At 42.0% G+C, this 21,713-nt stretch overlaps 1 protein-coding gene across 1 annotated transcript in view; it reads left to right on the top strand.

Moving 5' to 3' along the window:
* The first annotated feature begins 253 nt into the window (after positions 1-253).
* LOC139755684 (apicoplast pyruvate carrier 1-like) overlaps positions 254-21,713 on the top strand; it is a 222,822-nt gene continuing 201,362 nt past the window's right edge. Inside the window, exon 1 of the mRNA XM_071674331.1 lies at positions 254-560. Coding sequence (XP_071530432.1) covers positions 460-560 — 101 coding nt within the window. The 5' untranslated portion in view covers positions 254-459. The remainder of the gene's footprint in view (positions 561-21,713) is intronic.

Below are 21,713 nucleotides of genomic sequence, written 5' to 3'. Positions count from 1 at the left end.
AGTCTAGTCTATATTGTTTTACATTAGCCAAGGCATGTCCTCAAACATTGATTTTACTCACAACTTTTATGTGACATTTTTTGAAATATTCTATAGATATATCTGCTTCAGTGAAGACTCGCTGCTCGAATGTGTTGTCTTTATAATAACATATTTCCGCATAGGCACTTGAGACCTTTGTAATGGATGGAGTTTTACGTGAAGCGATAACCCCCAAGTATCAGTTGTGTATTTGTTAGTAATTGTAGGCGCTCGTATGTTTAAGTCTTGGTTCGCTACCTTCACAGAGAGCATTAGTTGTTCGCCAGCATAAAAACAATATTAAACGTTGAGAGCTTTGAAAATGCAGCGCTCCATCTGTTAAGTTTGTGAAACATATGCTCGTCTGTGAAACATATGTTCGTCTTGCATAAGTGAAGGAACTTTCTGCTTTAAGCTTGGATAGTAAAGATTGTTGGTATGACACATGTGAATGGTAGAAGAGTACCAAAAAATAGCAAATATTTTGGGATTATTTTTCTATTGAAGGCCTGTTTCCCTGTTTGCAAACAATTCAGAATGTAAGTTGAATCATTGTCATATGATTGAGTACACCGTGTTTATTATAAAGACTTAAGGGTAATTCTGAATTTATAAGGTCCTGTCAGATACCAATAAGACAGACGCACGTTTTGTAGATGATAGAATTTTCCTAAGTTGGTACCAGTAAATTTCTATCAGTGTGTTGAGTTGATATAGACTGGAATTTTAAGAGTAGCAACTTTACTTCCATCATTTTCAACTGTTTGTAAAATGAACAGGGCTTCGAAGTAGAGGGAAATTGTGGAGTAAATATACTGAACATCAGCAGCTGGCAGTTTAAATGATGCAGTAATTAAGTCCCTTTAATCTAATAGACTTATGAACTTACCCAAAACCAACAATTAGCAGAACCTATGAGAACTTCACCTCATGTAGGGGCCAAGATTTACTTTATATTGAATCTGTATTACAGGAGTTGCTATCTCTAAAATCCTCCTCTGTGCAAGAAGCTTACAGTATAAGAACTCCATCTGTTGTCAGTATGTAACAGTTATAATGTGTGATGGTTTTATAATGTGATCCTTTTCATGAATATTACCTTTAACTGATGTAAAAGTAGTAATACACTTGTAAAAGATTAACAGAACCTATGAAACAAATCATATAACTTCGTAGGCATTTAAGCTTTATCTTGTTATGCTGTATTTTAGTCACACTTATGAATATGCACAGCCAAATCAGTGCCAATTCCCAACAGCTGGCAGGCTAAGCTATTGTTATGATGGTCAGCAAGCAATTAATACAATAGTAGTATATTTCTGCTATTATATATCACTAGGTGAGATTGTATAGGTTCTGTTTATGTTTTACAAGTGTATTTTGTGCTTTCACGTAAACCCCACATTCAGGTATATATTATCATTATCTACATTCTCAGTGAATGTAGGTTTGTGGCAGGGGTGTGTGATGTCTCCATGGTTGTTTAATTTGTTTATGGATGGGGTTGTTAGGGAGGTAAATGCAAGAGTCTTGGAAAGAGGGGCAAGTATGAAGTCTGTTGGGGATGAGAGAGCTTGGGAAGTGAGTCAGTTGTTGTTCGCTGATGATACAGCGCTGGTGTCGGATTCATGTGAGAAACTACAGAAGCTGGTGACGGAGTTTGGTAAAGTGTGTGGAAGAAGAAAGTTAAGAGTAAATGTGAATAAGAGCAAGGTTATTAGGTACAGTAGGGTTGAGGGTCAAGTCAATTGGGAGGTGAGTTTGAATGGTGAAAAACTGGAGGAAGTGAAGTGTTTTAGATATCTGGGAGTGGATCTGTCAGCGGATGGAACCATGGAAGCGGAAGTGGATCATAGGGTGGGGAAGGGGGCGAAAATTCTGGGAGCCTTGAAGAATGTGTGGAAGTCGAGAACATTATCTCGGAAAGCAAAAATGGGTATGTTTGAAGGAATAGTGGTTCCAACAATGTTGTATGGTTGCGAGGCGTGGGCTATGGATAGAGTTGTGCGCAGGAGGATGGATGTGCTGGAGATGAGATGTTTGAGGACAATGTGTGGTGTGAGGTGGTTTGATCGAGTAAGTAACGTAAGGGTAAGAGAGATGTGTGGAAATAAAAAGAGCGTGGTTGAGAGAGCAGAAGAGGGTGTTTTGAACTGGTTTGGGCACATGGAGAGAATGAGTGAGGAAAGATTGACCAAGAGGATATATGTGTCGGAGGTGGAGGGAACGAGGAGAAGAGGGAGACCAAATTGGAGGTGGAAAGATGGAGTGAAAAAGATTTTGTGTGATCGGGGCCTGAACATGCAGGAGGGTGAAAGGAGGGCAAGGAATAGAGTGAATTGGATCGATGTGGTATACCGGGGTTGACGTGCTGTCAGTGGATTGAATCAAGGCATGTGAAGCGTCTGGGGTAAACCATGGAAAGCTGTGTTGGTATGTATATTTGCCTGTGTGGACGTATGTATATACATGTGTATGGGGGTGGGTTGGGCCATTTCTTTCGTCTGTTTCCTTGTGCTACCTCGCAAACGCGGGAGACAGCGACAAAGCAAAAAAAAATATATATATATATATATATATATATATATATATATATATATATATATATATATATATATATATATATATATATATACTCAGACATATACATACATACACACATACATAATTCATGCTTGCTGCCTTTATTCATTCTTGTCGCCACTCTAACACACATGAAATGAAAACCCCCTCCCCCCGCATGCGCATGTGGTAGCACTAGGAAAAGACGACAAAGGCCACATTCGTTCACACTCATTCTCTAGCTGTCATGTATAATGCACTGAAACCACAGCTCCCTTTCCACATCCAGGCCCCACAGACCTTTCCATGGTTTACCCCAGACGCTTCACATGCCCTGGTTCAATCCATTGACAGCACGTCGACCCTGGTATACCATATCGTTCCAATGCTCTTTATTCCTTGCACGCCTTTCACCCTCCTGAATGTTCAGACCCCAATTGCTCAAAATCTTTTTCACTTCATCTTTCCACATCCAGTTTGGTCTCCCACTTCTTGTTCACTCTATCTCTGATACATATATCCTCTTTGTCAATCTTTCCTCACTCATCTCTTCATGGTTTAATTGATCAAACCATTTCAAAACACCCTCTTCTGCTCTCTCAACCACACTCTTTTTATTACCACACATCTCTCTTACCCTTTCATTACTCACTTGATCAAACCACCTCACACCACATATTGTCCTCAAACATCTCATTTCCAGCACATCCACTCTCCTCCGCACAACTCTATCCATAGCCCACGCCTCGCAACCATATAACATTGTTAGAACCACTATTCCTTCAAACATATCCATTTTTGCTTTCCGAGATAATGTTCTCGACTTCCACACATTCTTCAATGCTCCCAGAAATTTCGCCCCCTCCCCCACCCTATGATTCACTTCTGCTTCCATGGTTCCATCCGCTGCCAAATCCACTCCCAGATATCTAAAAGACTTCACTTCCTCCAGTTTTTCTCCATTCAAACCTACCTCCCACTTGACTTGTCCCTCAACCCTACTGTACCTAATAACTCTCTTATTCACATTTACTCTCAGCTTACTTCTTTCACACACTTTACCAAACTCAGTCACCAGCTTCTGCATCAATAAACGCTGGACTGGCATTACGTATTTGCAGTCCAGAGTTTATTGATGATGAGTTTAAGAAGATATATTCTATTGGATCTAAGTTAAAGTACCCTAGATCTTTCATTGATAAATCCCTTAAGTTAGCAAAGAAATCATTTTATAGAGTTGAGCCCAAACCTCCCATTGACACCAAGAATCTTCTAGTTCTCCCTTTTGATAATAATTTCACTTTGCTTCCCATGTTGCTTAAATCCTTTAATGTAAATGTTGCCTTTAGCAACAATAATACTATAAAGAATATCTTAATCAGGAATTCACCAGAAAATTCTCTTGGTTGCATCTATAAAGTGCCTTGTCGAAACTGTGATAAATTTTATGTTGGTCAGACTGGTAAGGATCTTTCTGTTAGACTTAAGCAACATAAATATAGTATAAGAACGGGAATTAGCGAGGTAGCGTTAAGAACAGAGGACTGGGCCTTTTTTGGAATATCCTCACCTGGCCCCCCCTGTTCCTTCTTTTGGAAAATTAAAAAAAAACGAGAGGGGAGGATTTCCAGCCCCCCCCCGCTTCCTCCCCTTTTAGTCGCCGTCTATGACACGCAGGGAATACGTGGGAAGTATTCTTACTCCCCTATCCCCAGGGATGATATATATTTTTTTTTTTGTCACTGTCTCCCGTGTTTGCGAGGTAGTGCAAGAAACAGATGAAACAAATGGCCCAACCCACCCCCATACACATGTATATACATACGTCTACACACGCAAATATACATACCTACACAGCTTTCCATGGTTTACCCCAGACGCTTCACATGCCTTGATTCAATCCACTGACAGGACGTCAACCCCGGTATACCACATCGCTCCAATTCACTCTATTCCTTGCCCTCCTTTCACCCTCCTGCATGTTCAGGCCCCGATCACACAAAATCTTTTTCACTCCATCTTTCCACCTCCAATTTGGTCTCCCACTTCTCCTCGTTCCCTCCACCTCCGACACATATATCCTCTTGGTCAATCTTTCCTCACTCATTCTCTCCATGTGCCCAAACCAGTTCAAAACACCCTCTTCTGCTCTCTCAACCACGCTCTTTTTATTTCCACACATCTCTCTTACCCTTACGTTACTTACTCGATCAAACCACCTCACACCACACATTGTCCTCAAACATCTCATTTCCAGCACATCCATCCTCCTGCGCACAACTCTATCCATAGCCCACGCCTCGCAACCATACAACATTGTTGGAACCACTATTCCTTCAAACATACCCATTTTTGCTTGCCGAGATAATGTTCTCGACTTCCACACATTCTTCAAGGCTCCCAGGATTTTCGCCCCCTCCCCCACCCTATGATCCACTTCCGCTTCCATGGTTCCATCCGCTGCCAGATCCACTCCCAGATATCTAAAACACTTCACTTCCTCCAGTTTTTCTCCATTTAAACTTACCTCCCAATTGACTTGACCCTCAACCCTACTGTACCTAATAACCTTGCTCTTATTCACATTTACTCTTAACTTTCTTCTTTCACACACTTTACCAAACTCAGTCACCAGTTTCTGCAGTTTCTCACATGAATCAGCCACCAGCGCTGTATCATCAGCGAACAACAACTGACTCACTTCCCAAGCTCTCTCATCCACAACAGACTTCATACTTGCCCCTCTTTCCAAAACTCTTGGATTCACCTCCCTAACAACCCCATCCATAAACAAATTAAACAACCATGGAGACATCACACACCCCTGCCGCAAACCTACATTCACTGAGAACCAATCACTTTCCTCTCTTCCTACACGTACACATGCCTTACATCCTCGATAAAAACTTTTCACTGCTTCTAACAACTTGCCTCCCATGCTATATATATATTATATACCCCTGGGGATAGGGGAGAAAGAATACTTCCCATGCATTCCTCACGTGTTGTAAAAGGTGACTAAAGGGGACGGGAGCGGGAGGCTGGAAACCTTCCCTTCCTTGTATTTTAACTTTCTAAAAGGGGAAACAGAAGAAGGAGTTGCGCGGGGAGTGCTCATCCTCCTCGAAGGCTCAGATTGGGGTGTATAAATGTGTGTGGATGTAACCAAGATGAGAAAAAAGGAGAGATAGGTCGTATGTTTGAGGAATGGAACCTGGATGTTTTGGCTCTAAGTGAAATGAAGCTCAAGGGTAAAGGGGAAGAGTGGTTTGGGAATGTCTTGTGAGTAAAGTTAGGGGTTAGTGAGAGGACAAGAGCAAGGGAAATAGTAGTACTACTCCTGAAACAGGAGTGGTGGGAGTATGTGATTGAGTGTAAGAAAGTAAACTCTAGATTGATATGGGTAAAACTGAAAGTGGATGGAGAGAGATGGGTGATTATTGGTGCATATGCACCTGGGCATGAGAAGAAAGATCATGAGAGTCAAGTGTTTTGGGAGCAGCTGAGTGAGTGTGGTAGTAGTTTTGATGCACGAGATCGGGTTATAGTGATGGGTGCTTTGAATGCAAAGGAGAGTAATGTGGCAGTTGAGGGAATAATTGGTGTACATGGGATGTTCAGTGTTGTAAATGGAAATTTTGAAGAGCTTATAGATTTATGTGCTGAAAAAGGACCGGTGATTGGGAATACCTGGTTTATAAAGAGAGATATACATAAGTATACTTATATAAGTAGGAGAGATGGACAGAAAGTGTTATTGGATTACGTGTTAATTGATAGGCGTGCGAAAGAGAGACTTTTGGATGTTAATGTGCTGAGAGGTGCAACTGGAGGGATGTCTGATCATTATCTTTTGGAGGCTAAGTTGAAGATTTGTAGAGGTTTTCAGAAAAGAAGAGAGAATGTTGGGAAATGGGCCATAATGTTTTGTATGAAAATATGAATTTGTCAGAGTATGCTGCATAAACTACAGTATATACATACATAGACCTACCGCTCAACCTTTTTTCTTTAGGGCCCCCGCAGTGCTCAGGAAGGCTCCCATGTCCATTGCATAGGTTTAAGTTCATAGTTTAGTGATGCTGTGTGTATGACTGTGGTAATTTGGCAGTGTTCAGCATCTTCACAGTGGTAGTTTCATCATGGGCATGAAGGGCTTCACATAGTCTGAATTGGTGCTTGTAGTGTTGCAGGAATGGATGATGTCCAGAATGTTCATAAGAAAGCATAGCTTGTACATACCCTGGAAGTGTGGTTGAACAGTAATGTATTACTAGTAGGATGGTGTTTAAGAAAGAGTTGGGAGGACAGCTGTATACTGGAGTGTATGATATGAGAGGCATGACATTGCCTACAAGTAGTGTCTGTGGTATGGAAATAAGTGAAAGAGTGGGAACATGGGGCCTGTCGGATCCTGTTAAAAACTACCCTGAGACCAAATGCCTGAAAAACAAAATTTGAATTTTGTTGGAGATGGCATTATCATAAGTAACCTTGATTCCTTGAGGCAGTCTAACTGGAAGTAAAGTACAATGACCCGTCAGACATCAGATGTCAAATCATCTGTCCTTGGAGCATTTTAGTGAGATCAATTTAGAGATGGAAGGCTGGAGGGAAAAAATTTTGAGTGATGAGGTCCTGAACATGCAGAAGGGTGAAAGGTATGCACAGGATAATGAATTGGAGTGATGTGGTGTACTAGGGTTGACATGCTATCATTGGACTAAACCAGGACATGTAAAGCTTTCGTAGTAAATCATGGAAAGGTTTGCGGTGCCAGGATGTGGATAGGGAGCTGTGGTTTTGGTGCATTACACAACATGACAGTTTGATGATGGATGTGAGTGGATGTGGCCTTTCTTCATCTGTTGCTGGCACTGTCTCACTAACTTGGGGAACAACAATCGAGTGTAGAAAAAAAATATCAGTTTTGTGTTCATTAGGGAAGGGAGAACTGGGTATAGGTTGCTGAAAAAAGAAGCTTGGTTGGGGTAAACTTTTTATTTCTACTTGAGGATTGGTGGTTAGTTATGGAGTAGTTTAGATGTGAAATGTATAGTGCTGTTGCGAGGAACTTGGTGCTGATATTTTGAGATGGGATTGGTTGGATTAATTCTATGTAGTTGGTGAGAGTTTGTAGTTGCTAGACTGCAAGTCATTGTTCTGAGCACTCAGTTGTGTGTTTTCCAGTTCTGTTTGCTTTTAATAGTGTTGATAACCCAGTAGGTGAGGCATTGTTTATCATGGAATAAATGAGGTGTCAATAGAGGATACTAAGGGATTCTTTATCTTGTTTAAGTCTGGTACCAGTTAATGTTCTAAGGGTGTTTAGTTTTTTTTTTTTTTGCTTGTGTTGGTTTGTGATGTAGGGAGGGAATGTCGTGTGTTGTATGTGATGCCCAGAATAATTTCTCGAGTGGGAGTGATTGGCCATTTAAGGGGTATGAATTTTTAGGGATGGGGAGAAATGGTTACTGCTCACATATGTACATGCTCAATCCATTCTGTATTACTTGGCAAAAGAGGGAACACATATAGCAGCCAAGCAGGAATTTTTATCGAATGCTCATTCATGTATAACTACTTAACTATTGGAAAAAAGATAGTAGGATATCAAAGTATATATTTTGCCAATTTATTTTCAATTTTAAAAACTGCCGTAGTGTAAATTACTAATGTGATTTTATGTTGGAGTATGTTTTTAGAACAAATACTTTTGAATATTAAAAGTTGTAAGATAGATTACATGTGTTTATGACCATTATGTTCTTCATTAAAATGTTGAACTCCCATAGATTTTTTTTCATGTCCAGTTAGGTTGAAACTTGGATTTAAGTGGATGAGAATAAAAATAGAATGTAAGAGGTATATGATTGTTATTGCTTATGCATGTGGTAGTGAGAGGAGTGAGGAAGACGGGAACTGTTCTGAGAGGGGCAGAGAGAGGTCTGAAGAAATTTTGATTTGCATGATAAAGTCCTCCTTGATGTGGTTTGAATGGGAGAGTGGGTGATGGGGCAGTTGAAGGTATAATTGAGAGGTACCATGGGGTACCAACAGTAAATGAAAATGTGAGCAGCAGCTTGTGTGTGTGTGTGTGTGAATTACTACAGTACCTTAACTCGCATTGTTTTCCCAAGAGTGTCTTCTATTCATGTAAGTCTACTGCAACACTTGGAAAGCTGGCCATGTCCACTGGTCAGGACTACAGGCCATAGAATGTTGTGGAGATGTGTATACATCTATGTGCTGAAAGTTCAGGGCAACTGATTAGTAAGTGATCTGTCTCTTTATGGTGGTTGCATCATGGGCATGAAGGGTATTAAGGTGTGCTGATACTGTGTTTGTACTGCTGTGGTGATGAATGATGTCCAGAGTGTAAGCAGGAGTGTGTGCTCATGTTTGTGTGGGGAGCATGGTTTGTGATGATTGTACATTTGGAGAGTTGGAGCATTTGACTGATTTGAGGGGTCACTAGTGTAGTGTTTTTTTTTTTTGTGTGTATATGTATTTTCTCAGTGTTGTATTCATCATTGGGTAGGGCATCTGTGAATAGGTAAGGGGCAAGTTTTTCTTTTTTCTTTGGTGGTTGGTGGTTACTTATTGAGTGGTAAGGGTGAAAGACCCATTGCGGTTTCATAGAATTGATTGCCAAGCATGTTGAGGTGAAGCTGTACGTTGGAGGATTTGTTTCTCATTTGTGAAGGTTTTCAGTGTTGGTGGTTGCTAAGCAGCCAGTGATTGATGCAGTGCTATTTTGTGATTTGCGGCTTTTTTATATTTGCTTTTGAGAGGCAGCCAGTGATTTTTTTTTTTTTTTTTTTTTCCGCTGTCTCCCGCGTTTGCGAGGTAGTGCAAGGAAACAGACGAAGGAAATGGCCCAACCCACCCCCATACACATGTATATACATACGTCCACACACGCAAATATACATACCCACACAGCCTTCCATGGCCCACCCCAGACGCCCCACATGCCCTGATTCAATCCACTGACAGCACGTCAACCCCGGTATACCACATCGCTCCAATTCACTCTATTCCTTGCCCTCCTTTCACCCTCCTGCATGTTCAAGCCCCAATCACACAAAATCTTTTTCACTCCATCTTTCCACCTCCAATTTGGTCTCCCTCTTCTCCTCGTTCCCTCCACCTCCGACACATATATTCTCTTGGTCAATCTTTCCTCACTCATTCTCTCCATGTGCCCGAACCATTTCAAAACACCCTCTTCTGCTCTCTCAACCACGCTCTTTTTATTTCCACACATCTCTCTTACCCTTACGTTACTTACTCGATCAAACCACCTCACACCACACATTGTCCTCAAACATCTCATATCCAGCACATCCATCCTCCTGCGCACAACTCTATCCATAGCCCACGTCTCGCAACCATACAACATTGTTGGAACCACTATTCCTTCAAACATACTATTTTGTAATTTGTAGCTTTTGTTTTATTTGCTTTTGAGAGGTTGGAAGACTGGGCAGGTGAAGAATAAAGTGGAATGGATGAATTATTGGTATAGGATGTTGAGGGATTATTTTCTTTTCCAAATTTGGGGTCATTAATTTGTTTATTGCTTTCTTTAGGGTAATGGTGTGGGGCGTGAATCTCAAGTTGTATGTGACACAAAGAACAGTATATACTACAGTATATTCATACATAGACCTGCTGCTCAACCTCCTTTCTTTAGGGCCCCTGCAGTGCATTGCATAGGTTTAAGTTCATAGTTTAGTGATGCTGTGTGTATGACTGTGGTAATTTAACAGTGAGTGTTCAGCATCTTCGTAATGGTAGTTTCATCATGGGCATGAAGGGCTTCACATAGTCTGAATTGGTACTTGTAGCGTTGCAGGGATGGGTGACGTCCAGAATGTTAATGAGAAAGCATAGCTCGTACATACCTGGGAAGTGTGGTTGAACAATAATGTATGACTAGTGGGATGGTGTTTAAGAAAGAGTTTGGAGGACAGCTGTATAGTGGAGTGAGATCATATTAGAGATAGAAGCATGGAGTGAAAAATTTTTGAGCGATCAGGGCCTGAACATGCAGAAGAGTAAAAGGTATGTGCAGGATAATGTACTGGAATGATGTGATATACTAGTGTCAGCATTCTATCAGTGGACCAAACCAGGACGTGTAAAACTAACGGAGTAAACCATGGAAAGATTAGTGGTGCCAGGATGTGGATAAGGATCTGTGGTTTTGGTGTATTACACAACGTGACAGCTTTTGAATGGATGTGGCCTTTCTTCGTCTGTTGCTGGCACTCTAACTTGGGGAGTAACAATCTTGTATAGAAAAAATATCAGTTTAGTGTTTGTTAGAGAAGGGAGAACTGTGAGTATAGGTTGCTAATAAGTGAAGCTGGGTTGGGGTAAGCTTTTCATTTCTACTTATGGATTGGTGGTTAGTTATGGAGTAATTTGGATGTGAAATGTATAGTGCTGTTGCAAGGAACTTGGTGCCAAGTATTTTGAAGTGGGATTGGTAGAATTGATTTTGTGTAGTTGGTGAGTGTTTGTAGTTGCTAGACTGCCAGTCATTGTTCCGAGCACTCAGTTATGTGGTTTCTAGTTCTGTTTGCTTTTAGTAGTGTTGATAACCCAGTAGGTGAGTCACTGTTTATCATGGAATGAATGAGGTGTCTATAGAGGATACTAAGGGATTCTTTATCTTGTCTAAATCTGGTACCAGTTAATGCTCTAAGGGTATTTGGTTTGTTTTTTGCTCGTGTTGGTTTTTGGTGTGGTGAGGAAATGTCATGTGTGTTGTATGAGATGCCCAGAATAATTTCTTGAGTGGGAGTGATTGGACATTTAAGGGGTATGAATTTTTCGGGATGGGGAGAAATGATTACTGCTTACATATGTGTATGCTCGTCCCATTCTTTATTACTTGGCAAAAGAGGGAACACGTATAGCAGTCAAGCAGGAATTTTTATCTGTAAGGCTCATTCATGTGTAACTACATAACTGTTGGAGAAAAGGAAGAAATGAAATAATAATTTTATATTTTTACACATTATAGTTTTCTGCAATAGCAAATTAGCAAGGAAGCATCAGACAAATGGTATCAAATGCTTTCATCCACTCTACCATCTATACTGAAGCATAACTAAACCCCATCCACAATTAGGTGTCGTAGACCTTTCTGTGGCTTCTCACAAGTGCTTTATATCACCTGGTTCAGTCCATTGACAGCTCTTGTCCTCTCACCAATCCCTGACTTTACTCTCAAACTCCCAAAACATTCCCAAGCCACTCTTCCCCATTACCCTTGAGCTTTGTTTCACTCAGAGCCAAAACATCCAGCTTCCTTTCCTCAAACATACTATCTATCTCCTTTTATCTCGTCTTGGTTATGTCCACCTACATTTAGACACCTAAATCTGAGCCTTCGAGGAGGATTAGCACTCCCCGCATGACTCCTTTTTTCCCTACATCCATTCCCGCCGCCACCCTACCACACATGAAATGGCACCCCCCTCCCCCTGCGTGCATGCAAGGTAGTGCTTGGAAAAGACAACAAAGGCCACATTTCTTCACACTCAGTCTTTAGCTGTCATGTGTAATGCACCAAAACCACAGCTCCCTTTTCACATCCAGGCCCCAAAAAACTTTCCATGGATATATATATATTTTTATTTTATTTTTTTTTTGCTTTGTCGCTGTCTCCCGCGTTTGCGAGGTAGCGCAAGGAAACAGACGAAAGAAATGGCCCAACCCACCCCCATACACATGTATATACATACATCCACACACGCAAATATACATACCTACACAGCTTTCCATGGTTTACCCCAGACGCTTCACATGCCCTGATTCAATCCACTGACAGCACGTCAACCCCGGTATACCACATCGCTCCAATTCACTCTATTCCTTGCCCTCCTTTCACCCTCCTGCATGTTCAGGCCCCGATCACACAAAATCTTTTTCACTCCATCTTTCCACCTCCAATTTGGTCTCCCTCTTCTCCTCGTTCCCTCCACCTCCGACACATATATCCTCTTGGTCAGTCTTTCCTCACTCATTCTCTCCATGTGCCCAAACCATTTCAAAACACCATCTTCTGCTCTCTCATCCACGCTCTTTTTATTTCCACACATCTCTCTTACCCTTACGTTACTTACTCGATCAAACCACCTCACACCACACATTGTCCTCAAACATCTCATTTCCAGCACATCCATCCTCCTGCGCACCACTCTGTCCATAGCCCACGCCTTGCAATCATACAACATTGTTGGAACCACTATTCCTTCAAACATACCCATTTTTGCTTTCCGAGATAATGTTCTCGACTTCCACACATTCTTCAAGGCTCCCAGAATTTTTGCCCCCTCCCCCACCCTATGATCCACTTCCGCTTCCATGGTTCCATCCGCTGCCAGATCCACTCCCAGATATCTAAAACACTTTACTTCCTCCAGTTTTTCTCCATTCAAACTCACCTCCCAATTGACTTGACCCTCAACCCTACTGTACCTAATAACCTTGCTCTTATTCACATTTACTCTTAACTTTCTTCTTTCACACACTTTACCAAACTCGGTCACCAGCTTCTGCAGTTTCTCACATGAATCAGCCACCAGCGCTGTATCATCAGCGAACAACAACTGACTCACTTCCCAAGCTCTCTCATCCCCAACAGACTTCATACTTGCCCCTCTTTCCAAAACTCTTGCATTCACCTCCCTAACAACCCCATCCATAAACAAATTAAACAACCATGGAGACATCACACACCCCTGCCGCAAACCTACATTCACTGAGAATATATATTTATATATTTATATATATTTATATATATTATATATCCCTGGGGATAGGGGAGAAAGGATACTTCACACGCATTCCTCACGTGTTGTAAAAGGCGACTAAAGGGGATGGGAGCGGGTGGCTGGAAACCTTCCCCTCCTTGTATTTTAACTTTCCGAAAGGGGAACAGAAGAAGGAGTTGCGCGGGGAGTGCTCATCCTCCTCGAAGGCTCAGATTGGGGTGTGTAAATGTGTATGGATGTAACCAAAATGAGAAAAAAGAGAGATAGGTAGTATGTTTGAGGAATGGAACCTGGATGTTTTGGCTCTAAGTGAAACGAAGCTCAAGGGTAAAGTGGAAGAGTGGTTTGGGAATGTCTTGGGAGTAAAATCAGGGGTTAGTGAGAGGACAAGAGCAAGGGAAAGAGTAGTACTACTCCTGAAACAGGAGTGGTGGGAAAATGTGATTGAGTGTAAGAAAGTAAACTCTAGATTGATATGGGTAAAACTGAAAGTGGATGGAGAGAGATGGGTGATTATTGGTGCATATGCACCTGGGCATGAGAAGAAAGATCATGAGAGCCAAGTGTTTTGGGAGCAGCTGATTGAGTGTGGTAGTAGTTTTGATGCACGAGACCGGGTTATAGTGATGGGTGATTTGAATGCAAAGGAGATTAATGTGGCAGTTGAGGGAATAATTGGTGTACATGGGGTGTTCAGTGTTGTAAATGGAAATGGTGAAGAGCTTGTAGATTTATATGCTAAAAAAGAACTGGTGATTGGGAATACCTGGTTTAAAAAGAGAGATATACATAAGTATACGTATGTAAATAGGAGAGATGGCCAGAGAGCGTTATTGGATTACGTGTTAATTGATAGGCGCGTAAAAGAGAGACTTTTGGATGTTAATGTGCTGAGAGGTGCAACTGGAGGGATGTCTGATCATTATCTAGTGGAGGCGAAGGTGAAGATTTGTAGTGGTTTTCAGAAAAGAAGAGAGAATGTTGGGATGAAAAGATTGGTGAGAGTAAGTGAACTTGGGAAGGAGACTTGTGTGAGAAAGTACCAGGAGAGACTGAGTACAGAATGGAAAAAGGTGAGAACAAAGGATGTAAGGGGAGTGGGGGAGGAATGGGATGTATCTAGGGAAGCAGTGATGGCTTGCGCAAAAGATGCTTGTGGCATGAGAAGTGTGGGAGGTGGGCAGATTAGAAAGGGTAGTGAGTGGTGAGATAAAGAAGTAAGATTATTAGTGAAAGAGAAGAGAGAGGCATTTGGACAATTTTTGTAGGGAAATAATGCAAATGAGTGGGAGATGTATAAAAGAAAGAGGCAGGAGGTCAAGAGAAGGGTGCAAGAGGTGAAGTATAGGGCAAATGAGAGTTGGGGTGAGAGAGTATCACCAAAAATTAGGGAGAATAAAAAGATGCTCTGGAAGGAGGTAAATAAGGTGCATAAGACAAGGGAACAAATGGGAACTTCGGTGAAGGGGGCTAATGGGGAGGTGATAACAAGTAGTGGTGATGTGAGAAGGAGATGGAGTGAGTATTTTGAAGGTTTGTTGAATGTGTTTGATGATAGAGTGGCAGATAGAGGGTGTTTTGTTTGGTCGAGGTGGTGTGCAAAGTGAGAGGGTCAGGGAGAATGATTTGGTAAACAGAGAAGAGGTAGTAAAAGCTTTACAGAAGATGAAAGCCGGCAAGGCAGCAGGTTTGGGTGGTATTGCAGTGGAATTTGTTTAAAAAGGGGGTGACTGTATTGTTGACTGGTTGGTAAGGTTATTTAATGTATGTATGACTCATGGTGAGGTGCCTGAGGATTGACGGAATACTTGCATAGTGCCATTGTACAAAGGCAAAGGGGATAAGAGAGTGAGTGCCCAAATTACAGGGGTACAAGTTTGTTGACTGTTCCTGGGAAATTATATGGGAGGGTATTGATTGAGAGGGTGAAGGCAGGTACAGAGCATCAGATTGGGGAAGAGCATTGTGGTTTCAGAAGTGGTAGAGGATGTGTGGATCAGGTGTTTGCTTTGAAGAATATATGTGAGAAATACTTAGAAAAGCAAATGGCTTTGTATGTAGCATTTATGGATCTGGAGAAGGCATATGATAGAATTGATAGAGATGCTCTGTGGAAGGTATTAAGAATATATGGTGTGGAAGGCAAGTTGTTAGAGGCAGTGAAAAGTTTTTATCGAGGATGTAAGGCATGTGTTCGTGTAGGAAGAGAGGAAAGTGATTGGTTCTCAGTGAATGTAGGTTTGCGGCAGGGGTGTGTGATGTCTCCGTGGTTGTTTAATTTGTTTATGGATGGGGTTGTTAGGGAGGTGAATGCAAGAGGTTTGGAAAGAGGGGCAAGTATGCAGTGTGTTGTGGACAAGAGATCTTGGGAAGTGAGTCAATTGTTGTTCACTGACGATACAGCGCTAGTGGCTGATTCGTGTGAGAAACTGCAGAAGCTGGTGACTGAGTTTGGTAAAGTGTGTGAAAGAAGAAAGCTGAGAGTAAATGTGAATAAGAGCAAGGTTATTAGGTACAGTGGGGTTGAGGGAGAAGTCAATTGGGAGGTAAGTTTGAATGGAGAAAAGCTGGAGGAAGTGAAGTGTTTTAGATATTTGGAAGTGGATTTGGCAGCGGATGGAACCATGGAAGCGGAAGTGAATCATAGGGTGGGGGAGGGGGCAAAAGTTCTGGGAGCGTTGAAGAATGTGCGGAAGTCGAGAACATTGTCTCGGAAAGCAAAAATGGGTATGTTTAAAGGAATAGTGGTTCCAACAATGTTATATGGTTGCGAGGTGTGGGCTATGGATAGAGTTGTGCGGAGGAGGGTGGATGTGCTGGAAATGAGATGTTTGATGACAATATGTGGTGTGAGGTGGTTTGATCGAGTAAGTAATAATAGGGTAAGAGAGATGTGTGGTAATAAAAAGAGTGTGGTTGAGAGAGCAGAAGAGGGTGTTTTGAAATGGTTTGGTCACATGGAGAGAATGAGTGAGGAAAGATTGACCAAGAAGATATATGTGTCAGAGGTGGAGGGAACGAGGAGAAGTGGGAGACCAAATTGGAGGTGGAAAGATTGAGTGAAAAAGATTTTGAGTGATCGGGGCCTGAACATGCAGGAGGATGAAAGGTGTGCAAGGAATAGAGTAAATTGGAACGATGTGGTATACCGGGGTCGATGTGCTGTCAGTGGATTGAACCAGGGCATGTGAAGCGTCTGGGGTAAACTATGGAAAGTTCTATGGGGCCTGGATGTGGAAAGGGAGCTGTGGTTTCGGTGCATTATTTCATGACAGTTAGAGACTGAATGTGAACGAAAGTGTCCTTTGTTGTCTTTTCCCAGTGCTACCTCGTGCACATTTGGGGGAGGGGGTGGTTATTTTCATGTCTGTCAGGGTGGCGATGGGAATGAATAAAGGCAGACAGTATGAATTATGTGCCTGTGTATATATGTATATGTCTGTGTGTGTATATATATGTATACATTGAGATGTATAGGTACGTATATATGCGTGTGTAGATGTGTATGTAATACATGTGTATATGGGTGGGTTGGGCCATTTCTTTCGTCTGTTTCCTTGCGCTACCTTGCTAACGCGGGAGACAGGGACAAAGCAAAATAAATATAAAGAAATAGATTATTTATTCATCCCAGGGGATAGTACAGAGAGAATACTTCCCACACATTCCCGCGTGTCGTGGAAGGCAACTAAAGGGGACAGGAGTGGGGTGGGAGGGGGCTAGAAACCCTCCCTTCCTTGTATTTTAACTTTCTAAAAGGGGAAGCAGAGGAAGGAGTCACGCACAGAGTGCTCATCCTCCTTGAAGGCTCAGATTGGGGTGTCTAAATATGTGTGGATGTAACCAAGATGAGAAAAGAGGAGAAATAGGTAGTATGTTTGAGGAAAGGGACTTAGATTTTTTGGCTCTGAGTGAAATGAAGCTGAAGAGTAAAGGGAAAGAGTGATTTTGGAATGTTTTGGGGGTAAAGTCAGGGGTTGGTGAGAGGACAAGAGCAAAGGAAGGAGTAGCACTACTCCTGAAACAGGAGTTGTGGGAGAATTTGATAGAGTGTAAGAAAGTAAACTCCAGATTGATATGGGTAAAACTGAAAGTGGATGGAGAGAGATGGGTGATTATTGGTGCCTATGCACCTGGGCATGAGAAGAAAGATCATGAGAGGCATGATTTTTGGAAGCAGCTGAATGAGTGCGTTAGTAGTTTTGATGCTCGAGACCGGGCTATAGTGATGGGTGATTTGAATGCAAATGTGAATAATGTGGCAGTTGAGGAAATAATTGGTGTACATGGGGTGTTTAGTGTTGTAAATGGAAATGGTGAAGAGCTTGTAGATTTATGTGCTAAAAAGGACTGGTGATTGGGAATACCTGGTTTAAAAATAGAGATATACATAAGTATACATATGTAAGTAGGAGAGATGGTCAGAGAGCATAATTGGATTATGTTTTAATTGGTAGGCTCGTGAAAGAGAGACTTTTGGATGTTAATGTGCTGAGAGGTGCAACTGGAGGGATGTCTGATCATTATCCTGTGGAGGTGAAGGTGAAGATTTGTATGGGTTTTCAGAAAAGAAGAGAAAATATTGGGGTGAAGAGAGTGGTGAGAGTAAGTGAGCTTGGGAAGGAAGCTTGTGTGAGGAAGTACCAGGAGAGACAGTGCAAAATGGAAAAAGGTGAGAGGAAAGGACGTAAGGGGAGTGGGGAAGGAATGGAATGTATTTAGGGAAGCAGTGATGGCTTGCTCAAAAGATGCTTGTGGCATGAGAAGTGTAGGAGGGAGGTAGATTAGAAAGGGTAGTGAGTGGTGGGATGAAGAAGTAAGATTATTAGTGGAAGAGAAGAGAAAGGCATTTGGTGAGTTTTGCAGGGAAATAGTGGAAATGACTGGGAGATGTATAAAAGAAAGAGGCAGAAGGTCAAGAGAAGGGTGTAATAGGTGAAAAAGAGGGCAAATGAGAGATGGGGTGAGAGAGTAGCATAAGACAAGAGAACAAATGGGAACATCGGTGAAGAGGGTTAATAGGGAGGTAATAACAAGTAGTGGTGATGTGAGAAGGAGATAGAGTGAGTATTTTGAAGGTTTGTTGAATGTGTTAGATGATAGAGTGGTAGATATAGGTTGTTTTATTTGAGGTTGTGTATGAAGTGAGAGGGTCAGGGAGAATGGTTTGGTAAGCATAGAAGAGGTAGTGAAAGCTTTGCGGAAGATGAAAGCCTGCAAGGCTGCAGGTTTGGATGTCATTGCTGTGAAATTTATTAAAAGATGGGGGTGACTGTGTTGTTGACTGGTTGGTGAGTATATTCACTGTATGTATGGCTAATGGCGAAGTGCCTTAGGATTGGCAGAATGCATGCATAGTGCCATTGTACAAAGGCACTATGTATGCATTGTACAAAGGCACTCTGTCCTATCCCAGGAAGTACCAGGAGAGACTGAGTGCAAAATGGAAAAAGGTGAGAGGAAAGGACGTAAGGGGAGTGGGGAAGGAATGGAATGTATTTAGGGATGCAGTGATGGCTTGTGCAAAAGATTCTTGTGGCATGAGAAGTGTGGGAGGGAGGTAGGTTAGAAAGGGTAGTGAGTGGTGGGATGAAGAAGTAAGATTATTAATGGAAGAGAAGAGAGAGGCATTTGGTGAGTTTTGCAAGGAAATAGTGGAAATGACTGGGAGATGTATAAAAGAAAGAGGCAGGAGGTCAAGAGAAAGGTTCAAGAGGTGAAAAAGAGGGCAAATGAGAGATGTGATGAGAGAGTATCATTAAACTTCAGGGAGGATAAAAAGATGTTTTGGAAGGAGGTAAATAAAGTGCATAAGACAAGAGAAGAAATGGGAACATCGGTGAAAAGGGCTAATAGGGAGGTAATAACAAGTAGTGGTGATGTGAGAAGGAGATGGAGTGAGTATTTTGAAGGTTTGTTGAATGTGTTAGATGATAGAGTGGTAGATATAGGTTGTTTTATTCGAGGTTGTGTGTGAAGTGAGAGGGTCAGGGAGAATGGTTTGGTAAGCATAGAAGAGTTAGTGAAAGCTTTGTGGAAGATGAAAGCCTGCAAGGCGGCGGGTTTGGATGTCATTGCTGTGAAATTTATTAAAAAATGGGGGTGACTGTGTTGTTGACTGGTTGGTAAGTATATTCACTGTATGTATGGCTAATGTGAAGTGCCTTAGGATTGGCAGAATGCATGCATAGTGCCATTGTACAAAGGCACTATGCATGCATTGTACAAAGGCACTCTGTCCTATCCCCGGGGATAGGACAGAGAGAATACTTCCCACACATTCCCCGCGTGTCGTGTAAGGCAACTAAAGGGGACAGGAGTGGGGTGGGAGGGGGCTAGAAACCCTCCCTACTTTGTATTTTAACTTTCTAAAAGGGGAAGCAGAGGAAGGATCATGCGCAGAATGCTCATCCTCCTTGAAGGCTCAGGTTGGGGTGTCTAAATATGTGTGGATGTAACCAAGATGAGAAAAGAGGAGAAATAGGTAGTATGTTTGAGAAAAGGAACTTGGATGTTTTGGCTCTGAGTGAAACGAAGCTGAAGAGTAAAGGGAAAGAGTGATTTTGGAATGTTTTGGGGGTAAAGTCAGGGGTTGGTGAGAGGACAAAAGCAAAGGAAGGAGTAGCACTACTCCTGAAACAGGAGTTGTGGGAGAATTTGATAGAGTGTAAGAAAGTAAACTCCAGATTGATATGGGTAAAACTGAAAGTGGATGGAGAGAGATGGGTGATTATTGGTGCCTATGCACCTGGGTATGAGAAGAAAGATCATAAGAGGCATGATTTTTGGAGGCAGCTGAATGAGTGTGTTAGTAGTTTTGATTCTCGAGACTGGGCTATAGTGATGGGTGATTTGAATGCAAATGTGAATAATGTGGCAGTTGAGGAAATAATTGATGTACATGGGGTGTTTAGTGTTGTAAATGGAAATGGTGAAGAGCTTGTAGATTTATGTGCCAAAAAAGGACTGGTGATTGGGAATACCTGGTTTAAAAATAGAGATATACATAAGTATACATATGTAAGTAGGAGAGATGGTCAGAGAGCATAATTGGATTATGTTTTAATTGGTAGGCTCGTGAAAGAGAGACTTTTGGATGTTAATGTGCTGAGAGGTGCAACTGGAGGGATGTATGATCATTATCTAGTGGAGGCGAAGGTGAAGATTTGTATGGGTTTTCAGAAAAGAAGAGAAAATATTGGGGTGAAGAGAGTGGTGAGAGTAATTGAGCTTGGGAAGGAAACTTGTGTGAGGAAGTACCAGGAGAGACAGTGCAAAATGGAAAAAGGTGAGAGGAAAGGACGTAAGGGGAGTGGGGAGGGAATGGAATGTATTTAGGGAAGCATTGATGGCTTGCGCAAAAGATGCTTGTGGCATGAGAAGTGTAGGAGGGAGGTAGATTAGAAAGGGTAGTGAGTGGTGGGATGAAGAAGTAAGATTATTAGTGGAAGAGAAGAGGAAGGCATTTGGTGAGTTTTGCACGGAAATAGTGGAAATGACTGGGAGATGTATAAAAGAAAGAGACAGGTCAAGAGAAGGGTGTAATAGGTGAAAAAGAGGGCAAATGAGAGATAGGGTGAGAGAGTATCATTAAGTTTCAGGGAGGATAAAAAGATGTTTTGGAAGGAGGTAAATAAAGTGTATAAGACAAGAGAAGAAATGGGAACATCGGTGAAAAGGGCTAATAGGGAGGTAATAACAAGTAGTGGTGATGTGAGAAGGAGATGGAGTGTGTATTTTGAAGGTTTGTTGAATGTGTTAGATGATAGAGTGGCAGATATATGTTGTTTTATTCGAGGTTGTGTGTGAAGTGAGAGGGTCAGGGAGAATGGTTTGGTAAGCATAGAAGAGGTAGTGAAAGCTTTGGGGAAGATGAAAGCCTGTAAGGCGGCGGTTTTGGATGTCATTGCTGTGAAATTTATTAAAAAATGGGGGTGACTGTGTTGTTGACTGGTTGGTGAGTATATTCACTGTATGTATGGCTAATGGTGAAGTGCCTGAGGATTGGCAGAATGCATGCATAGTGCCATTGTACAAAGGCACTATGCATGCATTGTACAAAGGCACTCTGTCCTATCCCAGGGGATAGGACAGAGAGAATACTTCCCACACATTCCCCGCGTGTCGTGTAAGGCAGCTAAAGGGGACAGGAGTGGGGTGGGAGGGGGCTAGAAACCCTCCCTTCTTTGTATTTTAACTTTCTAAAAGGGGAAGCAGAGTAAGGAGTCATGCACAGAGTGCTCTTCCTCCTTGAAGGCTCAGATTAGGGTGTCTAAATATGTGTGGATGTAACCAAGATGAGAAAAGAGGAGAAATAGGTAGTATGTTTGAGAAAAG

Source organism: Panulirus ornatus, chromosome 19 (assembly GCF_036320965.1).
Source record: "Panulirus ornatus isolate Po-2019 chromosome 19, ASM3632096v1, whole genome shotgun sequence".
Taxonomy (NCBI): Eukaryota; Metazoa; Arthropoda; class Malacostraca; order Decapoda; family Palinuridae; genus Panulirus; species Panulirus ornatus.
The sequence above is the reverse complement of the archived record's forward strand: the minus strand, read 5'-3'. Positions and strand labels throughout refer to the sequence as shown.